General features: G+C 46.8%; 1 protein-coding gene across 1 annotated transcript in view; it reads left to right on the top strand.

Moving 5' to 3' along the window:
• The window catches only part of ecm2 (extracellular matrix protein 2, female organ and adipocyte specific), a 30,438-nt gene extending 9,026 nt beyond the window's left edge, over positions 1-21,412 (top strand). The window contains exons 2-11 of the mRNA XM_029774194.1: positions 295-700; positions 6,046-6,234; positions 7,588-8,289; positions 13,056-13,171; positions 16,250-16,385; positions 16,620-16,777; positions 18,340-18,479; positions 18,643-18,755; positions 18,853-19,066; positions 20,458-21,412. Of these exons, the coding sequence (XP_029630054.1) occupies positions 322-700; positions 6,046-6,234; positions 7,588-8,289; positions 13,056-13,171; positions 16,250-16,385; positions 16,620-16,777; positions 18,340-18,479; positions 18,643-18,755; positions 18,853-19,066; positions 20,458-20,626 (2,316 nt within the window). The 5' untranslated portion in view covers positions 295-321 and the 3' untranslated portion in view covers positions 20,627-21,412. The remainder of the gene's footprint in view (positions 1-294; positions 701-6,045; positions 6,235-7,587; positions 8,290-13,055; positions 13,172-16,249; positions 16,386-16,619; positions 16,778-18,339; positions 18,480-18,642; positions 18,756-18,852; positions 19,067-20,457) is intronic.
• The last annotated feature ends 4,473 nt before the right edge of the window (positions 21,413-25,885 follow it).

The raw sequence follows: 25,885 nt of genomic DNA on the forward strand, positions 1-25,885 counted from the left end.
GTTTTACCCATGAAGCTTTTTAATGAGTGTAATTGATATACTGTTTTATGAGGTCTTCCTATTGGAAGATGTTGCCAGTTTTCCACAGAGTAGGATAGAAAATATCCCTATTATTTTAGGGATACTATGGTGCATGTGCCTTTGTGTGTCTTCATATGATTTGTATTTTTTAATCATGTGTTGGTCATTGTTGCATGTCTTGTCATTGTAATTCGTTGACGATGCATGCTGGGATTAAAACAATTTCCCAAGTTGGACATAATAAAGTAATACTCTACTGTCTCTACTCTACAGACTAGCCTGACTTTCTCCTGAGCCTCTATGGAGCGCTGGATTCTCTTCTCTCTATCGCTCCTGGTCTACCTGTATTTGGAGGTGTCTGGAACTAAAGCTGGGGCCCAGGACCAGAGAGCGCTGGCTGGCCAGAGGAGGAAGAGGAGAGGGCCAGGGGAACCAGGGGGCCCGGAGTTGAACCAGCCCCAGCGAGGAGAGCTAGAATGGGGGAAGAGGAGGAAGGCAGGAGGGCCTGGGCAGGGGAGAGCCAGGGGGAACAGGGATAATCAGCGATCTCAAACCCCCCTGGGTCTGACAAGGCTGGGGAGCCTTCCAGCCAACGCCAGAGGAGACGATGGAGCGTCTATTTTCATTGAGTCATACAAGAGTGTTGATGAGAGACAGACTAACTACAATGTCATCCCGGGTTGGTTCACCACCACACCTCTCTCTCCCTGTCTTCCTCTCTCTTTCTCTTTCTCTTTCTCTTTCTCTCTCTCTCTTCTCTTTCTCTCTCTCTCTCTCTCTCTCTCTCTCTCTCTCTCTCTCTCTTCTCTCTCTCTCTCTCTCTCTCTCTCTCTCTTTCTCTCTCTCTCTTCTCTCTTTCTCTCTCTTTCTCTCTCTCTTTCTCTCTCAATTCAATTTGCTTTATTGGCATGACGTAACAATATACATATTGCCAAAGCTTATTTTGGATATTTACAATATAAAAATAAATAAAAATGAGAATCAAAAATTGTCAACGGGACAACAGTAACAACAATAACCAACGGTCAATATAACCATACATTCAACAATAACAATAATCATACAGTTGAGGACATGTGCAGGTTTATTGGTCTGTCAGACACTGTCCCTCAACTTATGGCAGGCAGCAATGTAGTGCGCTGCCAACCCACAGCTCTCTGCGTCCTCCCCCAACAGGACGGGTAGCCTATCCTCATCTGAGAGGTCTTTGAAACCTTGAATAAGGGTTTCAAATTTGGGGAAATGACACTCTCTAATTGTTTTATATTTTTGACATTTTGTCAGGAAATGCAGCTCCGTCTCAGGTTCTGCTGTGGTGCAGTGGTTGCACAGCCTTTCCTCTACAGGGAGCCAGGTTTTCCTGTGTCTACCCTTCTCAATGGCAAGGCTGTGCTCACTGAGCCTGTACTTTGTCAAAGTTTTTCTAAGGTTTTGATCAGTAACCATGGTCAAATATTTAGCCATGGTGTACTGTCGATTTAGGGCCAGATAGCACTGCATTTTGCTTTGTGTTTGAGCTTGTGTTTCCCAATAAGCAATGTAGTTTTGTTTTGACTGTGTTGTAATTTGGTTTATTCTGATTGATTGGATGTTCTGGTCCTGAGGCTTCAGTGTGTTAGTAGAACAGGTTTGTGAACTCAGCCCCAGGACCAGCTGGATGAGGGGACTCTTTTCTTTGCTCAGCTCTTGGCATTGCAGGGCTTGGTAATGATATGAGAGGGGGTCACTGTATTTTAGATGTTTCCAAAACTTAATTGCTCTTTTTTGAGTTTTTTATTATTAGTGGATATTGGCCTAATTCTGCCCTGCATGCATTGTTTGTAGTTTTCCTCTGGACACGTAAGAGAATCTTACAGAACTCTGCATGTAGGGTTTCAATGGGGTGTTTGTCCCATTTCATGAAATCTTGTTTTGCAAGTGGACCCCACACCTCACTGCCATAAAGTGCAATTGGTTCAATGACATATTCAATTAGTTTTAGCCAAATTTTAATAGGTATTTCAATTTGAATTTGCTTTTTAATGCCGTAGAATGCCCTGCGTGCTTTCTCTCTCAGTTCATTCACTGCCTCATTAAGGTGTCCAGTTGAGCTTATTTTTAAACCTAAGTAATTGTAGTGTGTACAGTACTCTATATATTTTGTACCAAATTGAGAACTTTGGTCTAATTCCCTGAGATCTGGATCTTCTCTGGAAAATCATTATTTTAGTCTTTTTGGGGTTTACTGCCAGGGCCCAGGTCTGGCAGTACTGCTCTAGCAGGTCCAGGCTCTGCTGTAGGCCATGTGCTGTGGGTGACAGCAGGCATAGGTCATCTGCGAAGAGTAGACCTCTCTCTCTCGCTCTCTCTCTCGCTGTCTCTCTCGCTGTCTCGCTCTCTGGCTCTCTGGCTCTCTGGCTCTCTGGCTCTCTGGCTCTCTGGCTCTCTGGCTCTCTGGCTCTCTGGCTCTCTCGCTCTCTGGCTCTCTCGCTCTCTCGCTCTCTCTCTCTGGCTCTCCCTCTCTCTCTCTCTCTGGCTCTCCCTCTCTCTCTCTCTCTGGCCCTCCCTCTCTCTCTCTCTCTCTCTGGCCCCTCCCTCTCTCTCTCTCTCTCTCTGGCCCTCTCTCTCTCTCTCTCTCTCTGGCCCTCCCTCTCTCTCTCTCTCTGGCCCTCCCTCTCTCTCTCTCTCTGGCCCTCCCTCTCTCTCTCTCTCTCTGGCCCTCCCTCTCTCTCTCTCTCTGGCCCTCCCTCTCTCTCTCTCTCTGGCCCTCCCTCTCTCTCTCTCTCTGGCCCTCCCTCTCTCTCTCTCTCTGGCCCTCTCTCTCTCTCTCTCTGGCCCTCTCTCTCTCTCTCTCTCTGGCCCTCTCTCGCTCTGGCCCTCTCTCTCTCTCTGTCTGTCTTCCATCTGCCTCTCTCCCTGATTTTTTTTCTCTCTCTCGTGTACTAGATGGCTGTTCTCTCCCTGATTCTCTGTCGGTTGTACTAGATGGTTGTTGATATTACGCACCAAGACTTATGCTCACAGTCCTTTTTTATTTCCTACACAATCAAACATTTAAGCAGTTTGATTAGGATTGGTGTGTCAGTACAGTTGTGGAACTGAAAGAGGCAGTGGATTTGTTCAACAGGGAACAGTGTCCTGTATTAGACTAGTAGGTAATGTACTGAAAGAATTATCTTGTATTTAACACTAGTAGACCTTGTATTTAACACTGACCTAGTCAGTGGCTTACAGGGTGCTGTATGAATGAATCTAACAGGAGTGCCAGTCTGCCTGTGCTATCATACCAACTCCTTGTAACTCATTGTCATGTTTGACTTGAAATTGACAGCAATGGAGGTGTCCAGGGCACCGACAGATTTAATGGAGGTGTCCAGGGCACCGACAGATTTAGTGGAGGTGTCCAGGGCATCGACAGATTTAGTGGAGGTGTCCAGGGCATCGACAGATTTAGTGGAGGTGTCCAGGGCATCGACAGATTTAGTGGAGGTGTCCAGGGCATCGACAGATTTAGTGGAGGTGTCCAGGGCTTAACAACATCTCTAACAAATATTACCCAACTTCCCATGTTGAAATTACATGGTGTGCCCAGTGGGTGGTTCTTCTACCACAACCTTTGAATTCCATCCTGGTCATGTCATGCATTTCAGGATGATTTCAGCCCCTCTGCCCCGTCTCTCCCTCCAGGTATCAGCCCCTCTGCCCGTCTCTCCCTCCAGGTATCTGCCCCTCTGCCCCATCTCTCCCTCCAGGTATCTGCCCCTCTGCCCCGTCTCTCCCTCCAGGTATCAGCCCCTCTGCCCCGTCTCTCCCTCCAGGTATCAGCCCCTCTGCCCCGTCTCTCCCTCCAGGTATCTGCCCCTCTGCCCCGTCTCTCCCTCCAGGTATCAGCCCCTCTGCCCCGTCTCTCCCTCCAGGTATCTGCCCCGTCTCTCCCTCCAGGTATCTGCCCCGTCTCTCCCTCCAGGTATCTGCCCCGTCTCTCCCTCCAGGTATCTGCCCCGTCTCTCCCTCCAGGTATCTGCCCCGTCTCTCCCTCCAGGTATCTGCCCCATCTCTCCCTCCAGGTATCTGCCCCGTCTCTCCCTCCAGGTATCTGCCCCGTCTCTCCCTCCAGGTATCAGCCCCTCTGCCCCGTCTCTCCCTCCAGGTATCTGCCCCGTCTCTCCCTCCAGGTATCTGCCCCTCTGCCCCGTCTCTCCCTCCAGGTATCTGCCCCGTCTCTCCGCCAAGGTATCTGCCCCGTCTCTCCCTCCAGGTATCTGCCCCTCTGCCCCGTCTCTCCCTCCAGGTATCTGCCCCGTCTCTCCCTCCAGGTATCTGCCCCGTCTCTCCCTCCAGGTATCAGCCCCTCTGCCCCGTCTCTCCCTCCAGGTATCTGCCCCGTCTCTCCCTCCAGGTATCTGCCCCTCTGCCCCGTCTCTCCCTCCAGGTATCTGCCCCGTCTCTCCGCCAAGGTATCTGCCCCGTCTCTCCCTCCAGGTATCTGCCCCTCTGCCCCGTCTCTCCCTCCAGGTATCTGCCCCGTCTCTCCCTCCAGGTATCTGCCCCGTCTCTCCCTCCAGGTATCTGCCCCGTCTCTCCCTCCAGGTATCTGCCCCATCTCTCCCTCCAGGTATCTGCCCCATCTCTCCCTCCAGGTATCTGCCCCGTCTCTCCCTCCAGGTATCAGCCCCTCTGCCCCGTCTCTCCCTCCAGGTATCTGCCCCGTCTCTCCCTCCAGGTATCTGCCCCTCTGCCCCGTCTCTCCCTCCAGGTATCTGCCCCGTCTCTCCCTCCAGGTATCTGCCCCGTCTCTCCCTCCAGGTATCTGCCCCTCTGCCCCGTCTCTCCCTCCAGGTATCTGCCCCGTCTCTCCCTCCAGGTATCTGCCCCGTCTCTCCCTCCAGGTATCAGCCCCTCTGCCCCGTCTCTCCCTCCAGAACTAAGGGCCAAAGTGTGTACCAGAGCATCACCATGTTTCTCTCTCCTCTCTTTTTCTCTCCCTTTTCCCCCTTCTCTTTCTTTACCTCCAGCAGGTAAGAAGGGCATATGTATGCCAAGGCCTCAGCATGTTGGAGTCGTAGAGAAGGAAAGAGGTCTCAACATTTTGTATCTGTGCCATTATGGCATGTGTGACAGCATGGGCAGCTCCATTGAGGATATATTGAACCAGGTATTTTGTCATGTATTTATTGTGACCACTAGATGGCAGGATATAGTTTAAAGCCATTTCCAAACTAGGCAAACCAATTAGAATCAAATCAAATGTTATTTGTCATGCTTACTTACAGAAGACAATGCTTTGATCATTGGCTGATGCCTCCCAACCAATAGGAATCCCTACCCAGTTAACTACTTTAAAATGGTGGAAGCCCTCAATGGGAACACAGACAGAACAAGGAGCCAGATGTTTCAATGAATGTATAAATCTGAAACAGCTGGTTGGATTTTCCAGGAAGCCCAGTGGCGGGCAGTGGAGCGAGATGGAATTGGGCCGACATTCTGATGATTTTTCTCACAGTTTTCTGTTCCCAAAACTAGGATCTTTTACACACAAAGTGCAAAAAGTTTTGTAGATTGACCCTTTGCCAAAGTTGAAAAAAAATGGCATTGTTTACAAGGAGTTCAAAGGTGACTATAGTTATGGCACACGTGCACTTCACAGAGCAGGCATTCCTTAACCGACTTGATTGTTTTGCCAACTATGCTTCATTTACTCCCATTGGAAACGACACGTATGAATTATCTTGGGTATAGTTATTAATATCTTTGATGGCAATGTTCGTGCTAAAAAAAAGGGTATTTCCAAGTAGGGATTACATTTACATTTTAGTCATTTAGCAGACGCTCTTATCCAGAGCGACTTACAGTAGTGAATGCATACATTTCATAAATTTTTTTCCCGTACTGGTCCCCCGTGGGAATCGAACCCACCACCCTGGCGTTGCAAACACCATGCTCTACCAACTGAGCCACACGAGATCTCTATACATTTCTATGGTTGGAGCAGGCCGCCGGTCCCCCAAGCCATGTGTCACCTTCCCTTCCCCATCTCTCCCGCAGGTAAAAAAGGCCAGTGTGTGTACCAGGGCATCACCATGTTTGAGCAGGCCGTCTGGTCCCCCAAGCCGTGTGTTACCTGTCTGTGTAGTGGAGGGCAGGTGCTGTGTGACGAGGTCACATGTCCTCCTCTACGATGTCACTTCCCCTACACCCCGCCTGGCGAATGCTGCCCTGTCTGCATGGACACAGGTAGGTGTCTTAATGATGTGACTGTGTTAAAGGGTATCATTATCTAGCTTAGCTTAGCTTAAAGGTCCAATGCAGTTCTTTTTAAAAAATCTCAATATCCAATCATTTCTAGGTAACAATTAAGTACCTCACTGTGATTGTTTTTAAATTAAAAAGTCAAAAATAAATAAAAATTGCTTCTTCGCAAAGAACAATTTCTCAAGCAAGAATTTTGCTACGACTTTCTGAGTGGCGGAGGGGAAAACTGAAAACGTATTTTTTAAATTTAACTAGGCAAGTCAGTTAGGAACAAATTCTTATTTACAAAACTATCTGTTATTGGCACTGAGGTTTGTAACTCTCTTTCTTATTGGTTTATTCACTAATTTAACACCTTGTGATTTAACCAGACAGGCCAAAACACCAGGTAGGCCAAAACACCAGGTAGGCCAAAACACCAGGTAGGCCAAAACACCATCCCACCAAAACAGGCTGAAGTTTCAGGAAGACTTTTCAAACAGCTTTTACACTAAAAGGACATTATCATAATTTTCACAGTATTATTCAGACTGTTTTCAGCAGACATCAGACCGCTGAACACTTGAACTGGACATTTGTACTGACTCTCTGCACCTTAGTACACACACACACGCGCACACACACACACACACACACACACACACACACACACACACACACACACACACACACACACACACACACACACACACACACACACACACACACACACTCAATGCTACACACATCACAACTGCCGCTACCAGGCCCTTAATATACTGCTCAGTTTATACACAACCCCCCATCCCCTTCTCCAATACATGTGTAAATATTGTTCTATAAATGCTGCTGATGCTATAATGTTTATTCTGTTCTACTGCCATTTTACTTTATTCTTCTTCTTTTTGTTTCTTATTGTTGTTGCATTGTCGAGATGGAACCTCCCAGTAAGCATTTCATTGGACGATGCATAATATGCGTATCCCGTACACATGACTAATTAAAACACAGGATAATTCGTTTTTTGACTGCACTGGGCCTTTAACTATGGTAGTTCTGTCTTCACTGACCTTGTCCTATCATCAGATTGGAAATGTCTTCACTGACCTTGTCCTATCATCAGATTGGAAATGTCTTCACTGACCTTGTCCTATCATCAGATTGGAAATGTCTTCACTGTCCTTGTCCTATCATCAGCATCAGATCTTACAAAGAACTCATCTGAAATAGCAGTTAATACCTTTTTAAATGATCATTGATGGAGACATGAATTCTCACTGGGCCATTTCTGCTTCCCTCTTTCCCCTCTCTCCGTCCTCCTCTCTAACACTCTGTGGTTCTGATTGGCTGGGCCAGCTTCCCGTGGTGATGACCTTGACTTCTCTGGCGATTTCCCAGTAGCCAACAACCCTGACTCTGTGGCCCCTGACCTTGACCCAATCCTTGACCCCGTGGTGACCCGCACCAAGGCCGAGATCGAGCTCCTGAATAGAGAGGAGGAGCGCCTCGTCAAGAAGGAAAAGAGGAGGAAGAAACAGAAGGAGGAGGCGGAGAGACAGCGGAGGAGGCAGGAGGAGAAGAGGCGGCGGCAGGAGGAGAGGAGCCACGAGGAGGAGAGGCTGCGAATGGAGAAGGAAGAGAGGAGGCAGGAGGAGGCAAGGAGACTAAAGGAGGAGGTGGCCATGAAGGAGCGGGAGAGGAAGCTGGAGGAGGAGAGGAGAAGACATGAGGACGAGCTGAAGGAGAAACTGAGGGAACTAGCAGAGCTGGAAGAGGAGGAAGAAGAGGAGGAGGAAGAGGAGATGGAGTGGCTGCTGAGAGGAGACGTTTTCCAAATGTTTCCAGATGAGCCGACCGAAGAGGACCTCCTTCCTCCTCCCCTAGCTAAGCCCACGGACAGAGAAGAGGAGGATGGAAAAGGAGTGGTGGTACGTAGACCTGGGATCACCCTCCCGCTAGGCTGTGATATCTCTGATGTCACTGTGACGTGTGAGAACGCTAAACTGACCAACTTCCCTCCTCTCAACATCCCTGAGCTCAAGTCCCTAAGTCTGGAGGGTAAGTCTGTGTATGTTACCCTTCCCTGAACGTTGTTACAGGCATAGACCATACAGTAAGAGATTATAGGTCATCAACTTCTATTTAGTCTCTGAAAAATGTTGTAGTTTTAAAACTGAGTTGTTTCCCAAAATATTACATAAAGTTATAAAGTTGCAACTTGAAAGTCACTTGTTATTTACCTACTGCCTCAGACCACTCGTAGAATCTCTGAGTGTGTTGTTGGACGAACCTCTGTGTTGTTGGACGAACCTCTGTGTTGTTGGACGAACCTCTGTGTTGTTGGACGAACCTCTGTGTTGTTGGATGAACCTCTGTGTTGTTGGATGAACCTCTGTGTTGTTGGATGAACCTCTGTGTTGTTGGATGAACCTCTGTGTTGTTGGATGAACCTCTGAGTGTGTCGCTAGTGGCTTTTTTACCCTTCCGTGTCGTTTTATACACAGAAGACCTCTGCTAAACGTACACTACATGACCAATAGTATGTGGACACCTTCTTGTCGAATATCTCATTACAAAATCATGGGCATTAATATGTAGTTGCCCCCCCCCCTTTTGCTGCTATAACAGCCTCCACTCTTCTGGGAAGTCATTAAAATGGAGTTGGTCCCCCCCTTTGCTGCTATAACAGCCTCCACTCTTCTGGGAAGTCATTAATATGGAGTTGGTCACCCCCTTTACTGCTGTACCAGCTTCCACTCTTCTGGGAAGGCTTTCCACTAGGATGTTGGAACATTGCTGCGGGGACTTAGGCCTGGCTCACAGTCGGCGTTCCAATTCATCCCAAAGGTGTTCGATGAGGTCGAGATCAGGACTCTGTGCAGGCCAATCAATTTTGGGGGCATTGTCATGCTGAAACAGGAAAGGGCATTCCCCACACTTTTGTCACACAGTTGGAAGCATAGACTCGTCTAGAATGTCGTTGTATGCTATAGCATTAATATTTGCCTTCACTGGAACTAAGGGCCCCGAACCATAAAAAAGAGCCCAAGACCATTATTCCTCCTCCACCGAACTTTAGTGCTTCCTGCATTCTCTTGGCACCTGCCAAACCCAGATTCGTCCATCGGACTGCCAGATGGTGAAGTGTGAATTATCACTCTAGAGAACGCGTTTCCACTGCTCCAGAGTCCAATAGCGGCGAGCTTTACACCACTCCAGCCGACGCTTGGCATTGCAAATGGTGATCTTAGACTTGTGTGTGGCTGCTCACCCATAGAAAAGCATTTCATGATGCTCCCTACTAACAGTTCTTGTGTGACGTTGCTTCGAGGCAGTTTGGAACTCGGAAGTGAGTGGCCCCGGTGCACAACTGAGCAAGAGGAAAGTACATTAGAGTGTCTAGTTTGAGAAACAGATGCCTCACAAATCCTCAACTGGCAGCTTCATTAAATAGTACTCACAAAACACCAGTCTCAACGTCAACAGTGAAGTGGCGACTCCGGGATGTTGGCCTTCTAGGCAGAGTTCCTCTGTCCAGTGTCAGTGTTCTTTTGCCCATCATAATCTTTTATTTTAATTGGCCAGTCTGAGATATGGCTTTTTCTTTGCAACTGCATAGTGACTAGTGATCCATTTATTAAAGTGGCCAGCTATTGGGTCTCAATGTAGGCAGCAGCCTTTCTGAGTTAATGATAGCTGTTTAGCAGTCTGATGTCCTTGAGATAGAAGCTGTTTCTCAGTCTCTCGGTCCCAGATTTGATGCACCTGTACTGACCTCGCCTTCTGGATGGTAACGGCGTGAACAGGCAGTGGCTCAGGTGGTTGTTGTCTTTGATCTTTTTGCCTTCCTGTGACATTGGGTGTAGTAGGTGTCATGGAGGGCAGAAAGTTTGCCCCCAGTGATGTTTTGTGCAGACTACACCACCCTCTGGATAGCCTTGCGGTTGAGGGCTGTGCAGTTGCCGTACCAGGCTGTGATACAGCCCGACAGGATGCTCTTGATTTTGCTTCTGTAAAAGTTTGTCAGGGTTTTGGTTGACAAGACACATTTCTTCGGCCTCCTGAGGTTGAACAGGCGCTGTTGCGCCTTCTTCACCACGCTGTCTGTGTGGGTGCACCATTTCAGTTTGTCAGTGATGTGTACTCTGAGGAACTTAACTTTCCACCTTCTCCACTAATGTCCCTTCGATGTGGATAGAGGGGAGTGCTCCCTCTGCGGTTTCCTGAAGTCCACGATCATCTCCTTTGCTTTGTTGACGTTGAGTGAGAGGTTGTTTTCCTGACACCACACTCCGAGGGCCCTCACCTCCTCCCTGTAGGCTCTCGTTGTTCTTAGTAATCAAGCCTACTACTGCTGTGTCGTCTGCAAAACTTGATGATTGAGTTGGAGGCATGCATGGCCACGCAGTCGTAGGTGAACAGGGAGTACAGGAGGGGGCTGAGCACGCACCCTTGTGGGGCCCCAGTGTTAAGGGTCAGCGAAGTGGAGATGGTGTTTCCTACCTTCACCACCCGGGGGGCGGCCCGTCAGAAAGTCCAGGACCCAGCTGCACGGGGTGAGACCCAGGGCCTCCAACTTGATGATGAGCTTGGAGGGTACTATGGTGTTGCATGCTGAGCTGAGGTCAATGAAAAGCTTTCCTACATAGGTATCCCTTTTGTCCAGATGGAATAGGGTAGTGTGATGGCGAATTCATCGTCTGTGGACTTGTTGGGCGGTATGCAAACTGAAGTGGGTCTAGGGTGGCAGGGGGGGTGGAGGTGATATGATCCTTGACTAGTCTCTCAAAGCACTTCATGATGACAAGTGAGTGTTACGGGCCGGTAGTCATTTAGTTCAGTTATCTTTACCTTCTTGGGTACAAGAACAATGGTAGCCATCTTGAAGCATTTTGGGACAACAGACTGGGATATGGAGCGATTGAATATGTCCGTAAACAAAAAAGCCAGCTGGTCTGCGCATGACCTGAGGACATGGCTAGGCATGTCGTCTGGGCTAGCAGCCGTGCAAGAGTTTTACTCACGTCGGCCACGGCGAAGGAGAGGGGTAGGGCGTGGTCATTGTTAGCGGGCTGCGACAGTGGCACTGAATAATCCTCAAAGCGGGCAAAGAAGGTGTTTAGTTTATCTGGAAGCAAGACGTCGGTGTCCGTGACGTGGCTGGTTTTCCTTTTATAGTCCGTGATTTCCTGTAGTCCCTGCCACATTCGTCTCGTGTCTGAGCCGTTGAATTGCGACTCCACTTTGTCCCTGTACTGGCATTTCGCTTGTTTGATTGCCTTGCGGAGGGAATAACTACACTGTTTATATTCAGCCATATCTCCAGACCTCTTTCCATGGTTAAATGCGTTGGTTTGCGCTTTCAGTTTTGCGTGAATGACGCCATCCATCCACAGGTTAGATTTGATTAGTCACAGTGGGTACAACATCTCTAATGGACTTTATAAACTCACGGAGTCAGCGTATAGATCAATGTCGTTCTCAGAAGCTGACTGGAACATATTCCAGTCCGCATGATCAAAACAATCTTGAAGCGTGGCATCCGATTGGTCAGACCAGTGTTCAATGGTTCTCTTCACTGGTACATCCTGCTTGAGATTCTGCCTATAGGACGGTAGGAGCAAGATGCCGTCGTGGTCGGATTTGCCGAAGGGAGTGAGGAGGAGGGCTTTGTATGCATCGCTGAAGTAAGAGTAGCAGTGGTCGAGTGTATTACCCCTGCGCGTAGTGTAATCAATGTGCTGATAGAATTTAGGTAGCCTTGTTCTCAAATTTGCTTTGTTAAAATCCCCAGCTTCAATAAATGCAGCCTCAGGATATATAGTTTCCAGTTTACATAGAGTCCAGTGAAGTTCCTTGAGGGCCGTCTTGGTGTCTGCTGGAAGGGGGATGTACACAGCAGTGAATATAACTGACGAGAATTCTCTTTGTAGGTAAATTGGCCGGCATTTGATTGTAAGGAATTCTAGGTCGGATGAGCAGAAGGACATGAGTTCTGTATGTTATGATTAAACCATGAGTCGTTAATCATAAAGCATACACCCCCGCCCTTCCTCTTCCCAGAGAGGTGTTTATCTCTGTCAGCACGATTCATGAAGAAACCCGGTGGCTGAACCGATTCCGACAACATATTGCGAGAGAGCCATGTTTCCATGAAACAGAGCATATTACAGTCTTTGATGTCTCTCTGGAAGGAAACCCTTGCTCGCATTTTGTCTACCTTGATGTCAAGAGACTGGACATTGGCGAGTAGTATACTCGGGAGCAGTGGGCGATGTGCACGTCTACGGAGCCTGACCAGAAGGCCGCTCCGTCAGCCCCTTCTGCGGCGCCGTTGTTTTGGGTCGACTTCAGGTATTAGATCCAATGTCCTAGGTGGTGGTCCGAACAGAGGATCCACTTCGGGAAAGTCGTATTCCTGGTCGTAATGTTGGTAAGTTGACGTCGCTCTTATATCCAATAGTTCTTCCCGGTTGTATTTAATAACACTTAAGATTTCCTGGGGTAAGAATGTAAGAAATAATCCATAAAGTAGTAATATTGCATAGTTTCCTAAGAACTCGAAGCGAGGTGGCCATCTTGCATATGGAGATTGCATAGCTGTATGCTCAATTTTATACACCTGTCAAAACCCACAGGACTGTAGATCTCCAGGGAGAGGATTGGACTGAAAACCCACAGGACTGTAGATCTCCAGGGAGAGGATTGGACTGAAAGCCTACAGGACAGTAGATCTCCAGGGAGAGGATTGGACAACCCTGATCTAGACGATCTAAGCATTGAGGATAATAATGTGAATAATGTGAATGTTTGTGAACCACCAGGTAACTCCATCACAACCATCCCAGTGGGGGCGTTCAACGGCATCCCCAACCTGGAGTCGATCAACCTGGGAAAGAACAAGTTGACAACTGCTGGCATCGCCCCACACACCTTCAAAGTAAGAATCTTTCCTTCAAAATAAGAGTGCTTCACAAGCAGTTCCACACGTCTTGAAAGTAAGAGTCTCACCTTCATAATACAATAGTCTTTCTCTTTTGGCATCAGCCCGCACGCTTTCAAAGTAAGAGTCACACCGGCTGCATCAATGCTAGGTATGTTAATAGCACCACCCTCGATCGCATGGTGCTACAGAGGGTGGTGCGGACCGCGCAGTACATCACTGGAACCGAGCTCCCTGCCATGCAGGACATCAATATCAGGCTGTGTGAAGGCCTGGAAAATAATTAATAACTCCAACCACCCAAGCCATAGACTGTTCTCTCTGCTTCTACACGGCAAGTGGTACCAGTTTATCAAGTCTGACACCAACAGGCTCCTGAACAGCTTCTGTCCCCAAGCCATAAGACTAAATGGCTACCTGGACTATTTGTATTGACCCCCTTACTTTATTACTATTTATTCATATGTTTTGCACTGACTCTCTTGAATTGACTCACTCACTGGACTCTAACCACACACACACATACTACACTGACTCTCCAATACACACACATACAACACTGACTCTCCAATACACACACAAAACACACGTATTGACGCCAGACACGCAAACACTGCTGCTGCTCTTTGTTTATTATCCAAGTAATTTTATCTGCATGTACATACTGTATTCAGGACAAAAAGTAAATTGCTTTTGCCACATTTTTTGCATTGGTGCCTTGTTGCAAAGAGGACGCATGTTTTGGAATATTTTTATTCTGTATAGGCTTCCTTCTTTTCGCTCTGTTATTTAGGTTAGTATTGTGGAGTAACTACAATGTTGTTGATCCATCCTCATTTTTCTCCTATCACTGCCATTAAACTCTAACTGTTTAAGTCACCATTAGCCTCATGGTGAAATCCCTGAGAAGTTTCCTTCCTCTCTGGCAACTGAGTTAGGAAGGATGTATCTAGTGACTGGGTGTGTTGAAAATAACTTCACCATGCTCAAATGGATTTTCAATGTCTGCTTTTTGTATTTTTACCCATCTACCAATCTGTGCTCTTCTTTGTGAGGCATTGGAAAACCTCTTTGGTCTTTGTGGTTGAATCTGTTTTTTAAATATACTGCTCGACTGAGGGACCTTACAGATAATTGTATGTCTGGGTACAGAGAAGAGGTAGTCATTTATTTAAAAAACATATTAAACACTATTGAACAGAGTCTATTCAACTTATTATGGGACTTGTTAAGCAACATTTTTACTCCTGAACTTATTTAGGTTTGCCATAACAAAAGGGTTGAATGCTTATTGACTCAAGACATTTAATCTTTTCAGTTTTTATTAATTAGTGCAATTTCAAAAAACACTTCGCTTTCACATTATGGGGTATTGTGTGTAGGCCAGTGACTATTTTTTTTATCAATTTTAAATTCAGGATTTAACATTTTAACAATGTTTTGTATGCTAAACATTTTTGGGAAGATTATATTATTTTATACTAATATACTTGCTCAGAGAAATATTTTGTTAAAGTATATATATATTTTTTTATAGACCGGTCAAATTATTGGATCTCCTGTTTTTCTCCAGCACCCTCCAGCACCCTGCCCTTACGAGGATCACAACACAGCCTTTTTCTAAAATGTTTTTATGAGATTGGAAAAGACATTAGGAGGGATCGTAGACCATTCATCCATACAGAATCTTTCCAGATCCTTGATATCCCTTGTCTGCTCTTATGGACTGCCCTCTTCAAACTACTGAAGGTCAATGTGAATCACATCCGGAGACTGTTGATTTTGTGGTCATTTAAATATTTCCTTGTGGATTCTGATGTGTGCTTAAGGTTATTATCTTGCTGGAAGATCCACTTGTGGCCAAGTTTCAGCCTCCTGGCAGAGGCAACCAGGTTTTTGGCTCTGTTTTAATCCAAGTGCCGTTTAGGGATATGTTTTTCTTCTCTATTTCCAAGGTCCCTTAAGGTGAGAATCTAGAGACAGTCAGGACTTTTCTATAATAAAAATAAAGCTTGATTATGTTAACAAGAAACTCCCTATCGTGACAGGAGTGCCAACATCGACAGTTGTCTTTCCAAACCCCAGCCACTCACTGCTACGGGCCAAGCACTCCCACCTAAAGTATTTCAAAGAAAATAAATAGGCCTGCTATTTCAATCCAGGTCTGATACTGAGTAGTTTACGTTCCAATGTACAATATTTCAATTTATTTAACTGTTTCCACTTTGACAGAATGACAGATTATTATCCATTATGATTACATGTTTATTGATCTACTTTATTAGCCAATACTATTACATGTCAATGATACAACATGTTTATTGAAGGATCGGAGCCTTTTTTCCCCCCAATTTTTGACTAAAATGACATACCCAAATCTAACTGTCGGTAACTCAGGCCCTGAAGCAAGGATATGCATATTCTTGGTACCATTTGAAAGGAAACACTTTGAAGTTTGTGGAAATGTGAAATGAATGAATGAGAATGTAACACAATAGATCTGGTAAAAGATGATACAAAGAAAAAACCATGCCTTGTTTTATATTTTTTCTGTACCATTTTTGAAATGCAAGAGAAAGGCCATAATGTATTATTCCAGCCCAGGTGCAATTTAGACTTCGGCCACTAGACGGCAGCAGTGTATGTGCAAAGTTTTCAACTGATCCAATGAACCATTGCATTTCTGTTCAACATGTTGTATCAAGTCTGCCCAAATGTGCCTAATTGGTTTATTAATAACTTTTCAAGTTCATAATTGTGCACTCTGCTCAAACAATAGCATGGTATTATTTCACTGTAATAGCTACTGTAAATTGGACAGTGCAGTTAGATGAACAAGAATGTAAGCTTCCTCCCAGATATGTATATGTCCTGGGAAATGTTCTTGTACGTAACAACGTCATGCTAATCACATTAGCGCACGTTAGCTCAACCGTCCTGCTGGGCGGACACCAATCCCATAGAGGTTAACTTTATTTTCCCTTACTATTACATGTCAACGAAACAAGTGACATGTATCTTCTAACTTTTGCAACACCCCAGCATACACACACGTTGTTAATGTTTGTTGTTAAGGGCCTGAAGTACCTGAGCCGTCTTTACCTGGACAACAACCTCCTAGAGAAGGTCCTACCAGACTTCCCATCAACACTACAGGAGCTGAAGATCAACGAGAATCACCTCAAAGGGATCGAAGAGAACAGCTTCCAAGGTAATACAAAGAAATAACTAATCTGCTTTCCGCTACTTACTGGAGAAAAATACAAATTTACTTTTCAAACTTCTTTTGGGGGCATTTCAGGCCATATAAGGCTTCAATCTAAAATACTTTGACAACAGAAACATACATAATTGTTATTGGAAGAGTATGAAACTATAAACAAACTCAGGGAGACGGTTTGACTTTGATAGGAACATATTTTAATTTCTGTGTAATTTCTCGAAGGTCTGAGCGACCTGTTGACCTTGGAGTTGGAGGGGAATCTCCTGAGTGAAGGGAATGTGGATCCTCTAGCTTTCAGACCCCTCTCCCAGCTCTCCTACCTCCGTCTGGGCAGAAACCACTTCAGGACCATCCCCCAGGGCTTGCCCCCATCTCTACTGGTGAGCTTTTATACATTTTATGGAAATTCCTTGGATAAATCTAAGGTACATTTTGTAGTTCCTCAAGGCTCTGTTCTTGACCACTACATTTATTTTGCTACCTCTCTGCAATTTTAGTCATAGACACAGTGTACATTTTCACTGCTAAGGGGATGAAACATGGTGAAGCAACTGCAGCCTTTTTTCTTGATTTAAAAAGTCTTATACAAGACTCACTCTCATGCTCTGGTTAAAGGCAAGGCGCCATGTCAGGCCAGGAAGGAGTGGCTCTGTCAGACATTTTCTCCTTAAAACTACCACTGAGGTCTACCTGTGGGGGAAACAATGTGAACAAACATACCAACGATGGCTAACCCAAACAGTCAGGCTGACCACAGACATGGAGGCCTGCTTCAATTAACATCCAGTATAACATGTTCAATAACAACAGCTATGTATGTTGTGTATACACTAGAGGAACGAGGGGTCTCATCAGAGCATCTCTCCCAGAGGAACGAAGGGTCTCATCAGAGCATCTCTCCCAGAGGAACGAAGGGTCTCATCAGAGCATCTCTCCCAGAGGTACGAGGGGTCTCATCAGAGCATCTCTCCCAGAGGAACGAAGGGTCTCATCAGAGCATCTCTCCCAGAGGAACGAAGGGTCTCATCAGAGCATCTCTCCTAGAGGAACGAAGGGCATCAGATATCTCTCCCAGAGGAACGAAGGGTCTCATCAGAGCATCTCTCCCAGAGGAACGAGGGGTCTCATCAGAGCATCTCTCCCAGAGGAACGAGGGGTCTCATCAGAGCATCTCTCCCAGAGGAACGAAGGGTCTCATCAGAGCATCTCTCCCAGAGGAACGAAGGGTCTCATCAGAGCATCTCTCCCAGAGGAACGAAGGGTCTCATCAGAGCATCTCTCCCAGAGGAACGAAGGGTCTCATCAGAGCATCTCTCCCAGAGGAACGAAGGGTCTCATCAGAGCATCTCTCCTAGAGGAACGAAGGGTCCCAACAGAGCATCTCTCCCAGAGGAACGAAGGGTCCCAACAGAGCATCTCTCCCAGAGGAACGAAGGGTCCCAACAGAGCATCTCTCCCAGAGGAACGAAGGGTCTCATCAGAGCATCTCTCCCAGAGGAACGAGGGGTCTCATCAGAGCATCTCTCCTAGAGGAACGAAGGGTCTCCAAAGAGCATCTCTCCCAGAGGAACGAGGGGTCTCCACAGAGCATCTCTCCCAGAGGAACGAGGGGTCTCCACAGAGCGTCTCTCCTAGAGGAACGAAGGGCCTCATCAGAGCATCTCTCCCAGAGGAACGAGGGGTCTCCACAGAGCATCTCTCCCAGAGGAACGAGGGGTCTCCACAGAGCGTCTCTCCTAGAGGAACGAAGGGCCTCATCAGAGCATGTCTCCCAGAGGCACGAGGGGTCTCCACAGAGCGTCTCTCCTAGAGGAACGAAGGGTCCCAACAGAGCGTCTCTCCTAGAGGAACGAAGGGTCCCAACAGAGCATCTCTCCGAGAGGAACCAAGGGTCTCATCAGAGCATCTCCATTCTTCATTGTATCATTCTGTTTCTTTGCAGGAGGTTTATCTTGAGAACAACCTGATAGAAGAGATATCTGACTCGGTCTTCAACGAAACCACTAACCTGAACGTGATCTCACTGAGACACAACAGACTGGATGAGTCCAGGATTGCACCTCTAGCATGGATCAATCACAAGTAAGAAAACAGTAATATTTCACAAGGCTTATTTTTCTTATCAATAAATCTTACAGGGAATAACATTCTTGTCTCTTTCATGTGTTGGCTCTCTCTCTCTCGCTCTCTCTCTCGCTCACTCTCACTCTCACACACACATACACACACACTCTCCATCCATCAGGAACCTGGAGTCCATTGACCTGTCCTACAACCGTCTGTACCTGGTCCCATCCTACCTGCCCAGAGCTCTGGTCCACCTGGTCTTGGTAGGGAACCAGATCGAGAGGATCCCAGGTATTTACCGTCGAGGACAAGTGTTTTAATTAATACTTCTTATGTGCTATACTCTGGGAATACAATGTTCATTTTGTTCTATATTTTTTAAATTAAGGGTTTGTGTTTGCCCACATGGAGCCGGGTATAGAGTACCTGTACCTGTCCTACAACAAGCTGGATGGGGATGGAGTGGAGCCACAGTCCTTCTTGGGTACCTATACCTCCATGACAGAGCTGTGTTTAGACCACAACCAGCTGATTACGGTTCCCCCTGGTATCAACCAGATGAGCACTCTGCACTTCCTACGCCTCAATAACAACAAAATTAGGTAATGGATTGTTTACTGTACATTGATGTTAAATATTTATAGATGCAACATTTCACCATGTGCTATTTCAATAGGTACACTAGCTACAGTACACTGACTGCAGTAAAAACAAACTAAAGTTATTTATCCCAAGATGACGAAGTAACAAAATTCAAGGGATTGATCATTGGGCTGTAATAACCAAGTGGCAGGGCTGTAATAACCAAGTGGCAGGGCTGTAATAACCAGGTGGCAGGGCTGTAATAACCAGGTGGCAGGGCTGTAATAACCAAGTGGCAGGGCTGTAATAACCAAGTGGCAGGGCTGTAATAACCAAGTGGCAGGGCTGTAATAACCAAGTGGCAGGGCTGTAATAACCAAGTGGCAGGGCTGTAATAACCAGGTGGCAGGGCTGTAATAACCAGGTGGCAGGGCTGTAATAACCAGGTGGCAGGGCTGTAATAACCAAGTGGCAGGGCTGTAATAACCAAGTGGCAGGGCTGTAATAACCAAGTGGCAGGGCTGTAATAACCAAGTGGCAGGGCTGTAATAACCAGGTGGCAGGGCTGTAATAACCAGGTGGCAGGGCTGTAATAACCAGGTGGCAGGGCTGTAATAACCAGGTGGCAGGGCTGTAATAACCAAGTGGCAGGGCTGTAATAACCAAGTGGCAGGGCTGTAATAACCAAGTGGCAGGGCTGTAATAACCAGGTGGCAGGGCTGTAATAACCAAGTGGCAGGGCTGTAATAACCAGGTGGCAGGGCTGTAATAACCAAGTGGCAGGGCTGTAATAACCAAGTGGCAGGGCTGTAATAACCAGGCGGCAGGGCTGTAATAACCAAGTGGCAGGGCTGTAATAACCAAGTGGCAGGGCTGTAATAACCAGGTGGCAGGGCTGTAATAACCAGGCGGCAGGGCTGTAATAACCAGGCGGCAGGGCTGTAATAACCAGGCGGCAGGGCTGTAATAACCAGGCGGCAGGGCTGTAATAACCAGGCGGCAGGGCTGTAATAACCAGGCGGCAGGGCTGTAATAACCAGGCGGCAGGGCTGTAATAACCAGGCGGCAGGGCTGTAATAACCAGGCGGCAGGGCTGTAATAACCAAGCGGCAGGGCTGTAATAACCAAGCGGCAGGGCTGTAATAACCAAGTGGCAGGGCTGTAATAACCAAGTGGCAGGGCTGTAATAACCAAGTGGCATAACCATATGTGCAGATCTGAACCTTCAGTGCTAACCCTTTCTGATCAGTTTGTAGCTTTGGGAGAGGAGCATGATTTGAATAGGCCTTCACAGAACACATAAGATTGATCAATTCAAGAATATTGACTTTCTTCTCAAAAACCAGTCCAGTACAGAGTATCGGTAATCACTTCATGCTGTACAACCAATGAACTTTTCAACATCTTACAGGACGTTTGCAGACGACGCCATCTGTGACCCCCAGAACGACGAGGACGCTAACATATTGACGCTGCGTCTGGAGAACAACTACATCAACCCCAGGATGCTCTCGTCCGACGCCTTCTCCTGCGTACGCTCTTATTCCAGCATCGTCTTGAAACCTCAGCGGACCAAGTAACATTAATAACGCTGTTAATTTACTAAAAGTCCAGGAAAAAAAATGTAAATAAAATCACCAGTTGTGTTGAAACCTCAGTGGATAAAGTCACATGCCTCTAACGTTGTGGCTGAATTCCAAACAGACCCCTTAGCCACTTCTCTTCAGGCACTCCTGTAGATCTGAAAGGTGGAAACAATATGGCTACATTTCCACACAGCCAATCAGAAGGCAAGATCAAGTAATTACCATATTGGTTCATCCAATCACAAACATTTTACATTTTTAGTCATTTAGCAGACACTCTTATCCAGAGCGACTTACAGTAGTGAATGCATACATTTTTCATACTGATCCCCCATGGGAATCGAACCCACAACCCTGGCATTGCAAGTGCCATGCTCTACCAAGCGAGCCACACGGGACTAGAAACGAAGGGTCTCAAAGGAAGAAGAATAAATTACGATGATCCTGTCAGATCAACAGGAATGCCTGGAAGTCCACGTGGAATTCAGCCTGTGTATTCTGTCTGTTATTCTAGTAAAAGTTCAAAACCAAAGAAACTGTCACTGGCCGTTTCCCGAAATCTGTCAAGTACGGGTTGTTGCAGTATATCCAGAAAATGTCCCTGAATCACCATCACCAGCCTCCGACTGTGTCTCAATATTACTGAGTGATGCTTACAACCTGCTACACATGTTAATATACTGTAAAGTAAAAGGTCTGCTATGAAAATGTAAACGCACTGTATGTACCTTCCATTTCTTTCTGTTTTATTCATCTTTATTAAACTGTTTTTACCATGGAGAGAAACCTCAGTCAATCAAAAGCTCTGAGGTTGGATCTGGGCTGCTTATAGTGTACTAATTTTGACCACATAGGGAATAGGGTGCCCTGTGAGACGCAGTCCTGGTGACGGAGGGTTAAAATAAGGATGTAACATGTCCAGAGATCAAATCAAACTTTATTTGTCACATATGCCGAATACAAAAAGTGTAGCCCTTACCGTGAAATGCTTACTTACAAGCCCTTTAACCAACAATGCAGTTCAAGAAAGAGTTAAGAAAATATTTAACAAATAGACTAAAGTAAAAGATAATAATAAAAAGTAACACAAGAAGAATAACAAGGCTCTATACAGGGGGTACCGGTACAGAGTCAATGTGGAGGCTCTATACAGGGGGTACCGGTACAGAGTCAATGTGGAGGCTATATACAGGGTGTTATGGTACAGAGTCAATGTGGAGGCTATATACAGGGTGTTATGGTACAGAGTCAATGTGGAGGCTATATACAGGGTGTTATGGTACAGAGTCAATGTGGAGGCTATATACAGGGTGTTATGGTACAGAGTCAATGTGGAGGCTATATACAGGGTGTACCGGTACAGAGTCAATGTGGAGGCTATATACAGGGGGTAACGGTACAGAGTCAATGTGGAGACTATATACAGGAGGTACCGGTACAGAGTCAATGTGGAGGCTATATACAGGGGGTACCGGTACAGAGTCAATGTGGAGGCTATATACAGGGGGTACCGGTACAGAGTCAATGTGGAGGCTATATACAGGGGGTACCGGTACAGAGTCAATATGGAGGCTATATACAGGGGGTACCGGTACAGAGTCAATGTGGAGGCTATATACAGGGGGTACCGGTACAGAGTCAATGTGGAGGCTATATACAGGGGGCACCGGTACAGAGTCAATGTGGAGGCTATGTACAGGGGGTACAGGTACAGAGTCAATGTGGAGGCTATATACAGGGGGTACCGGTACAGAGTCAATGTGGAGGTTATGTACAGGGGGGCACCGGTACAGAGTCAATGTGGAGGCTATATACAGGGGGTACCGGTACAGAGTCAATGTGGAGGTTATATACAGGGGGCACCGGTACAGAGTCAATGTGGAGGCTATGTACAGGGGGTACTGGTACAGAGTCAATGTGGAGGCTATATACAGGGGGTACCGGTACAGAGTCAATGTGGAGGCTATATACAGGGGTACCGGTACAGAGTCAATGTGGAGGCTATATACAGGGTATTACGGTACAGAGTCAATGTGGAGGCTATATACAGGGGGTACCGGTACAGAGTCAATGTGGAGGCTATATACAGGGTATTACGGTACAGAGTCAATGTGGAGGCTATATACAGGGGGTACCGGTACAGAGTCAATGTGGAGGCTATATACAGGTGGTACCGGTACAGAGTCAATGTGGAGGCTATATACAGGGGGTACCGGTACAGAGTCAATGTGGAGGCTATATACAGGGTATTACGGTACAGAGTCAATGTGGAGGCTATATACAGGGGGTACCGGTACAGAGTCAATGTGGAGGCTATATACAGGTGGTACCGGTACAAAGTCAATGTGGAGGCTATATACAGGTGGTACCGGTACAAAGTCAATGTGGAGGCTATATACAGGGTGTTACGGTACAGAGTCAATGTGGAGGCTATATACAGGGGGTACTGGTACAGAGTCAATGTGGAGGCTATATACAGGGGGTACTGGTACAGAGTCAATGTGGAGGCTATATACAGGGGGTACTGGTACAGAGTCAATGTGGAGGCTATATACAGGGGGTACCGGTACAGAGTCAATGTGGAGGCTATATACAGGGGGTACCGGTACAGAGTCAATGTGGAGGCTATATACAGGGGGTACCGGTACAGAGTCAGTGTGGAGGCTATATACAGGGGGTACCGGTACAGAGTCAATGTGGAGGCTATATACAGGGGCACCGGTACCGAGTCAGTGTGCAGGAATACAGGTTAGTTGAGGTAATTTGTACATGTAGGTAGGGGTGAAGTGACTATGCATAGATAATAAACAGCGAGTAGCAGCAGTGTACAAAACAAATGCAGGGGGTTGTAAGTGTAAATAGTCCGGTGGCCATTTGAGGAATTGTTCAGCAGTCTTATGGCTTGAGGGTAGAAGCTGTTGAGGAAGGAGCCTTTTGGTCCTAAACTTGGCGCTATAGTACCTCTTGCCGTGCGGTAGCAGAGAAAACAGTTTATAACTTGGGTGACTATAGTCTCTGACAATTTTATGGGCTTTCCTCTGACACAGGCTAGTGTATATAGGTCCTGGATGGCAGGAAGCTTGGCTCCAGTGATGTACTGGGCCGTTCGCACAACCCTCTGTAACGCCTTGCGGTCGGATGCCGAGCAGTTGCCATACCAGGCGGTGATGCAACTGGTCAGGATGCTCTCGATGGTGCAGCTGTAGAACCTTTTGAGGATCAGGGGGCCCATGCCAAATCTTTTCAGTCTCCTGAGGGGGAAAAGGTTTTGTCGTGCCCGCTTCACAACTGTCTTGGTATGTTTGGACCATGATAGTTCGTTGGTGATGTTGACACCAAGGAACTTGAAACTCTCGACCTGCTCCACTACAGCCTCATCGATGTTAATGGGGGCCTGTTCGGCCTTCCTTTTCCTGTAGTCCACGATCAGCTCCTTTGTCTTGCTCACATTGAGGGAGAGGTTGTTGTCCTGGCACCACACTGCCAGTTCTCTGACTTCCTCTCTATAGGCTGTCTCATTGTTGTCAAATCAAAATCTAATTTATTTATATAGCCCTTCGTACATCAGCTGATATCTCAAAGTGCTGTACAGAAACCCAGCCTAAAACCCCAAACAGCAAGCAATGCAGGTGTAGAAGCACGGTGATCAGGTGATCAGGACTACCACTGTTGTGTCGTCAGCAAACTTAATGATGGTGTTGGAATCGTGTTTGGCCACGCAGTCGTGGGTGAACAGGGAATACAGAAGGGGACTAAGTACACACCCTGAGGGGCCCCAGTGTTGAGGATCAACGTGGCAGACGTGTTGTTACCTACCCTTACCACCTGTGGGCGGCCCGTCAGGAAGTCCAGGATCCAGTCTCAGATGGAGTTGTTTAGTCCCAGAGTCCTTAGCTTAGTGATGAGCTTTGAGGGCTCTATGGTGTTAAACGCTGAGCTGTAGTCAATGGAACAGCATTCTCACATAGGTGTTCCTTTTGTCCAGGTGAGAAAGAGCAGTGTGGAGTGTGATTGAGATTGCATCATCTGTTGGGACGGTATGCGAATTGGAGTGGGTCTAGGGTGTCCGGGAGGATGCAGTTGATATGAGCCATTACCAGCCTTTCAAACAGCGTGGTGGATGTGTTGCTACCTACCCTTACCATCTGGGGGCGGCCCGTCAGAAAGTCCAGGACCCAGTTGCACAGGGAGGGGTCGAGACTCAGGATCTCGAGCTTAATGGCTACCGATGTGAGTGCTACGGAGCGGTAATTATTTAGGCAGGTTACCTTCGCTTCCTTGGGCACAGGGACTATGGTGATCCGCTTGAAACGTAGGTATTACAGACTCGGTCAGGGAGAGGTTGAAAATGTCAGTGAAGACACTTGACAGTTGGTCCGCGCATGCTTTGAGTACACGTCCTGGTAATCCATCTGGCCCAGCAGCTTTGTGAATGTTGACCTGTTTAAAGGTTTTGTTCACATTGGTTACCGAGAGTGTTATCACGCAGTCATCCAGAACAGCTGGTGCTCTCGTGCATGCTTCAGTGTTGCTTGCCTCGAAGTGAGCATAAAAGGCATTTAGCCCGTCTGGTAGGCTCGCGTCACTGGGCAGCTCACTTCTGGGTTTCCCTTTGTAGTCCGTAATAGTTTTCAAGCCCTGCCACATCCGACAAGCATCAGAGCCGGTGTAGTAGGATTCAATCTTAGTCCTGTTTTGACGCTTGCATGTTTGATGGTTCATCTGCGGGCATAGAGGGATTTCTTATAAGCGTCCGGATTACTCTCCCACTCCGTGAAAGTGGCAGCTCTAGTCTTTAGCTCGATGCGGCTGTTGCCTCTAATACATGGATTCTGGTTGGGCTATGTATGTACTGTCACTGTGGGGACGACGTCGTCAATGCACTTATTGATGAAGCCGATGACTGAGGTGGAGTATTTCTGGATGAATCCCAGAACATATTCCAGTCTGTGGTAGCAACACAGTCCTGTAGAGTAGCATCCGCGTCATCAGACCACTTCCGTATTGAGCGAGTCCCTGGTACTTCCTGCTTTAGTTTTTGCTTGTAAGCAGGAATCAGGAGGATAGAATTATGGTCAGATTTGCCAAATGGAGGGCAAGGGAAAGCTTTGTATACATCTCTGTGTGTGGAGTAAAGGTGGTCTAGAGTTTCCTTTTTCTCCTCTGGTTGCACATGTGACATGCTGGTAAAAATGTGGTAAATCTGATTTAAATTTGCCTGCATTAAGGTCCCCGGCCACTAGGAGCACCGAT

The sequence above is a fragment of the Salmo trutta genome, chromosome 14 (assembly GCF_901001165.1).
Source record: "Salmo trutta chromosome 14, fSalTru1.1, whole genome shotgun sequence".
Classification (NCBI taxonomy): domain Eukaryota; kingdom Metazoa; phylum Chordata; class Actinopteri; order Salmoniformes; family Salmonidae; genus Salmo; species Salmo trutta.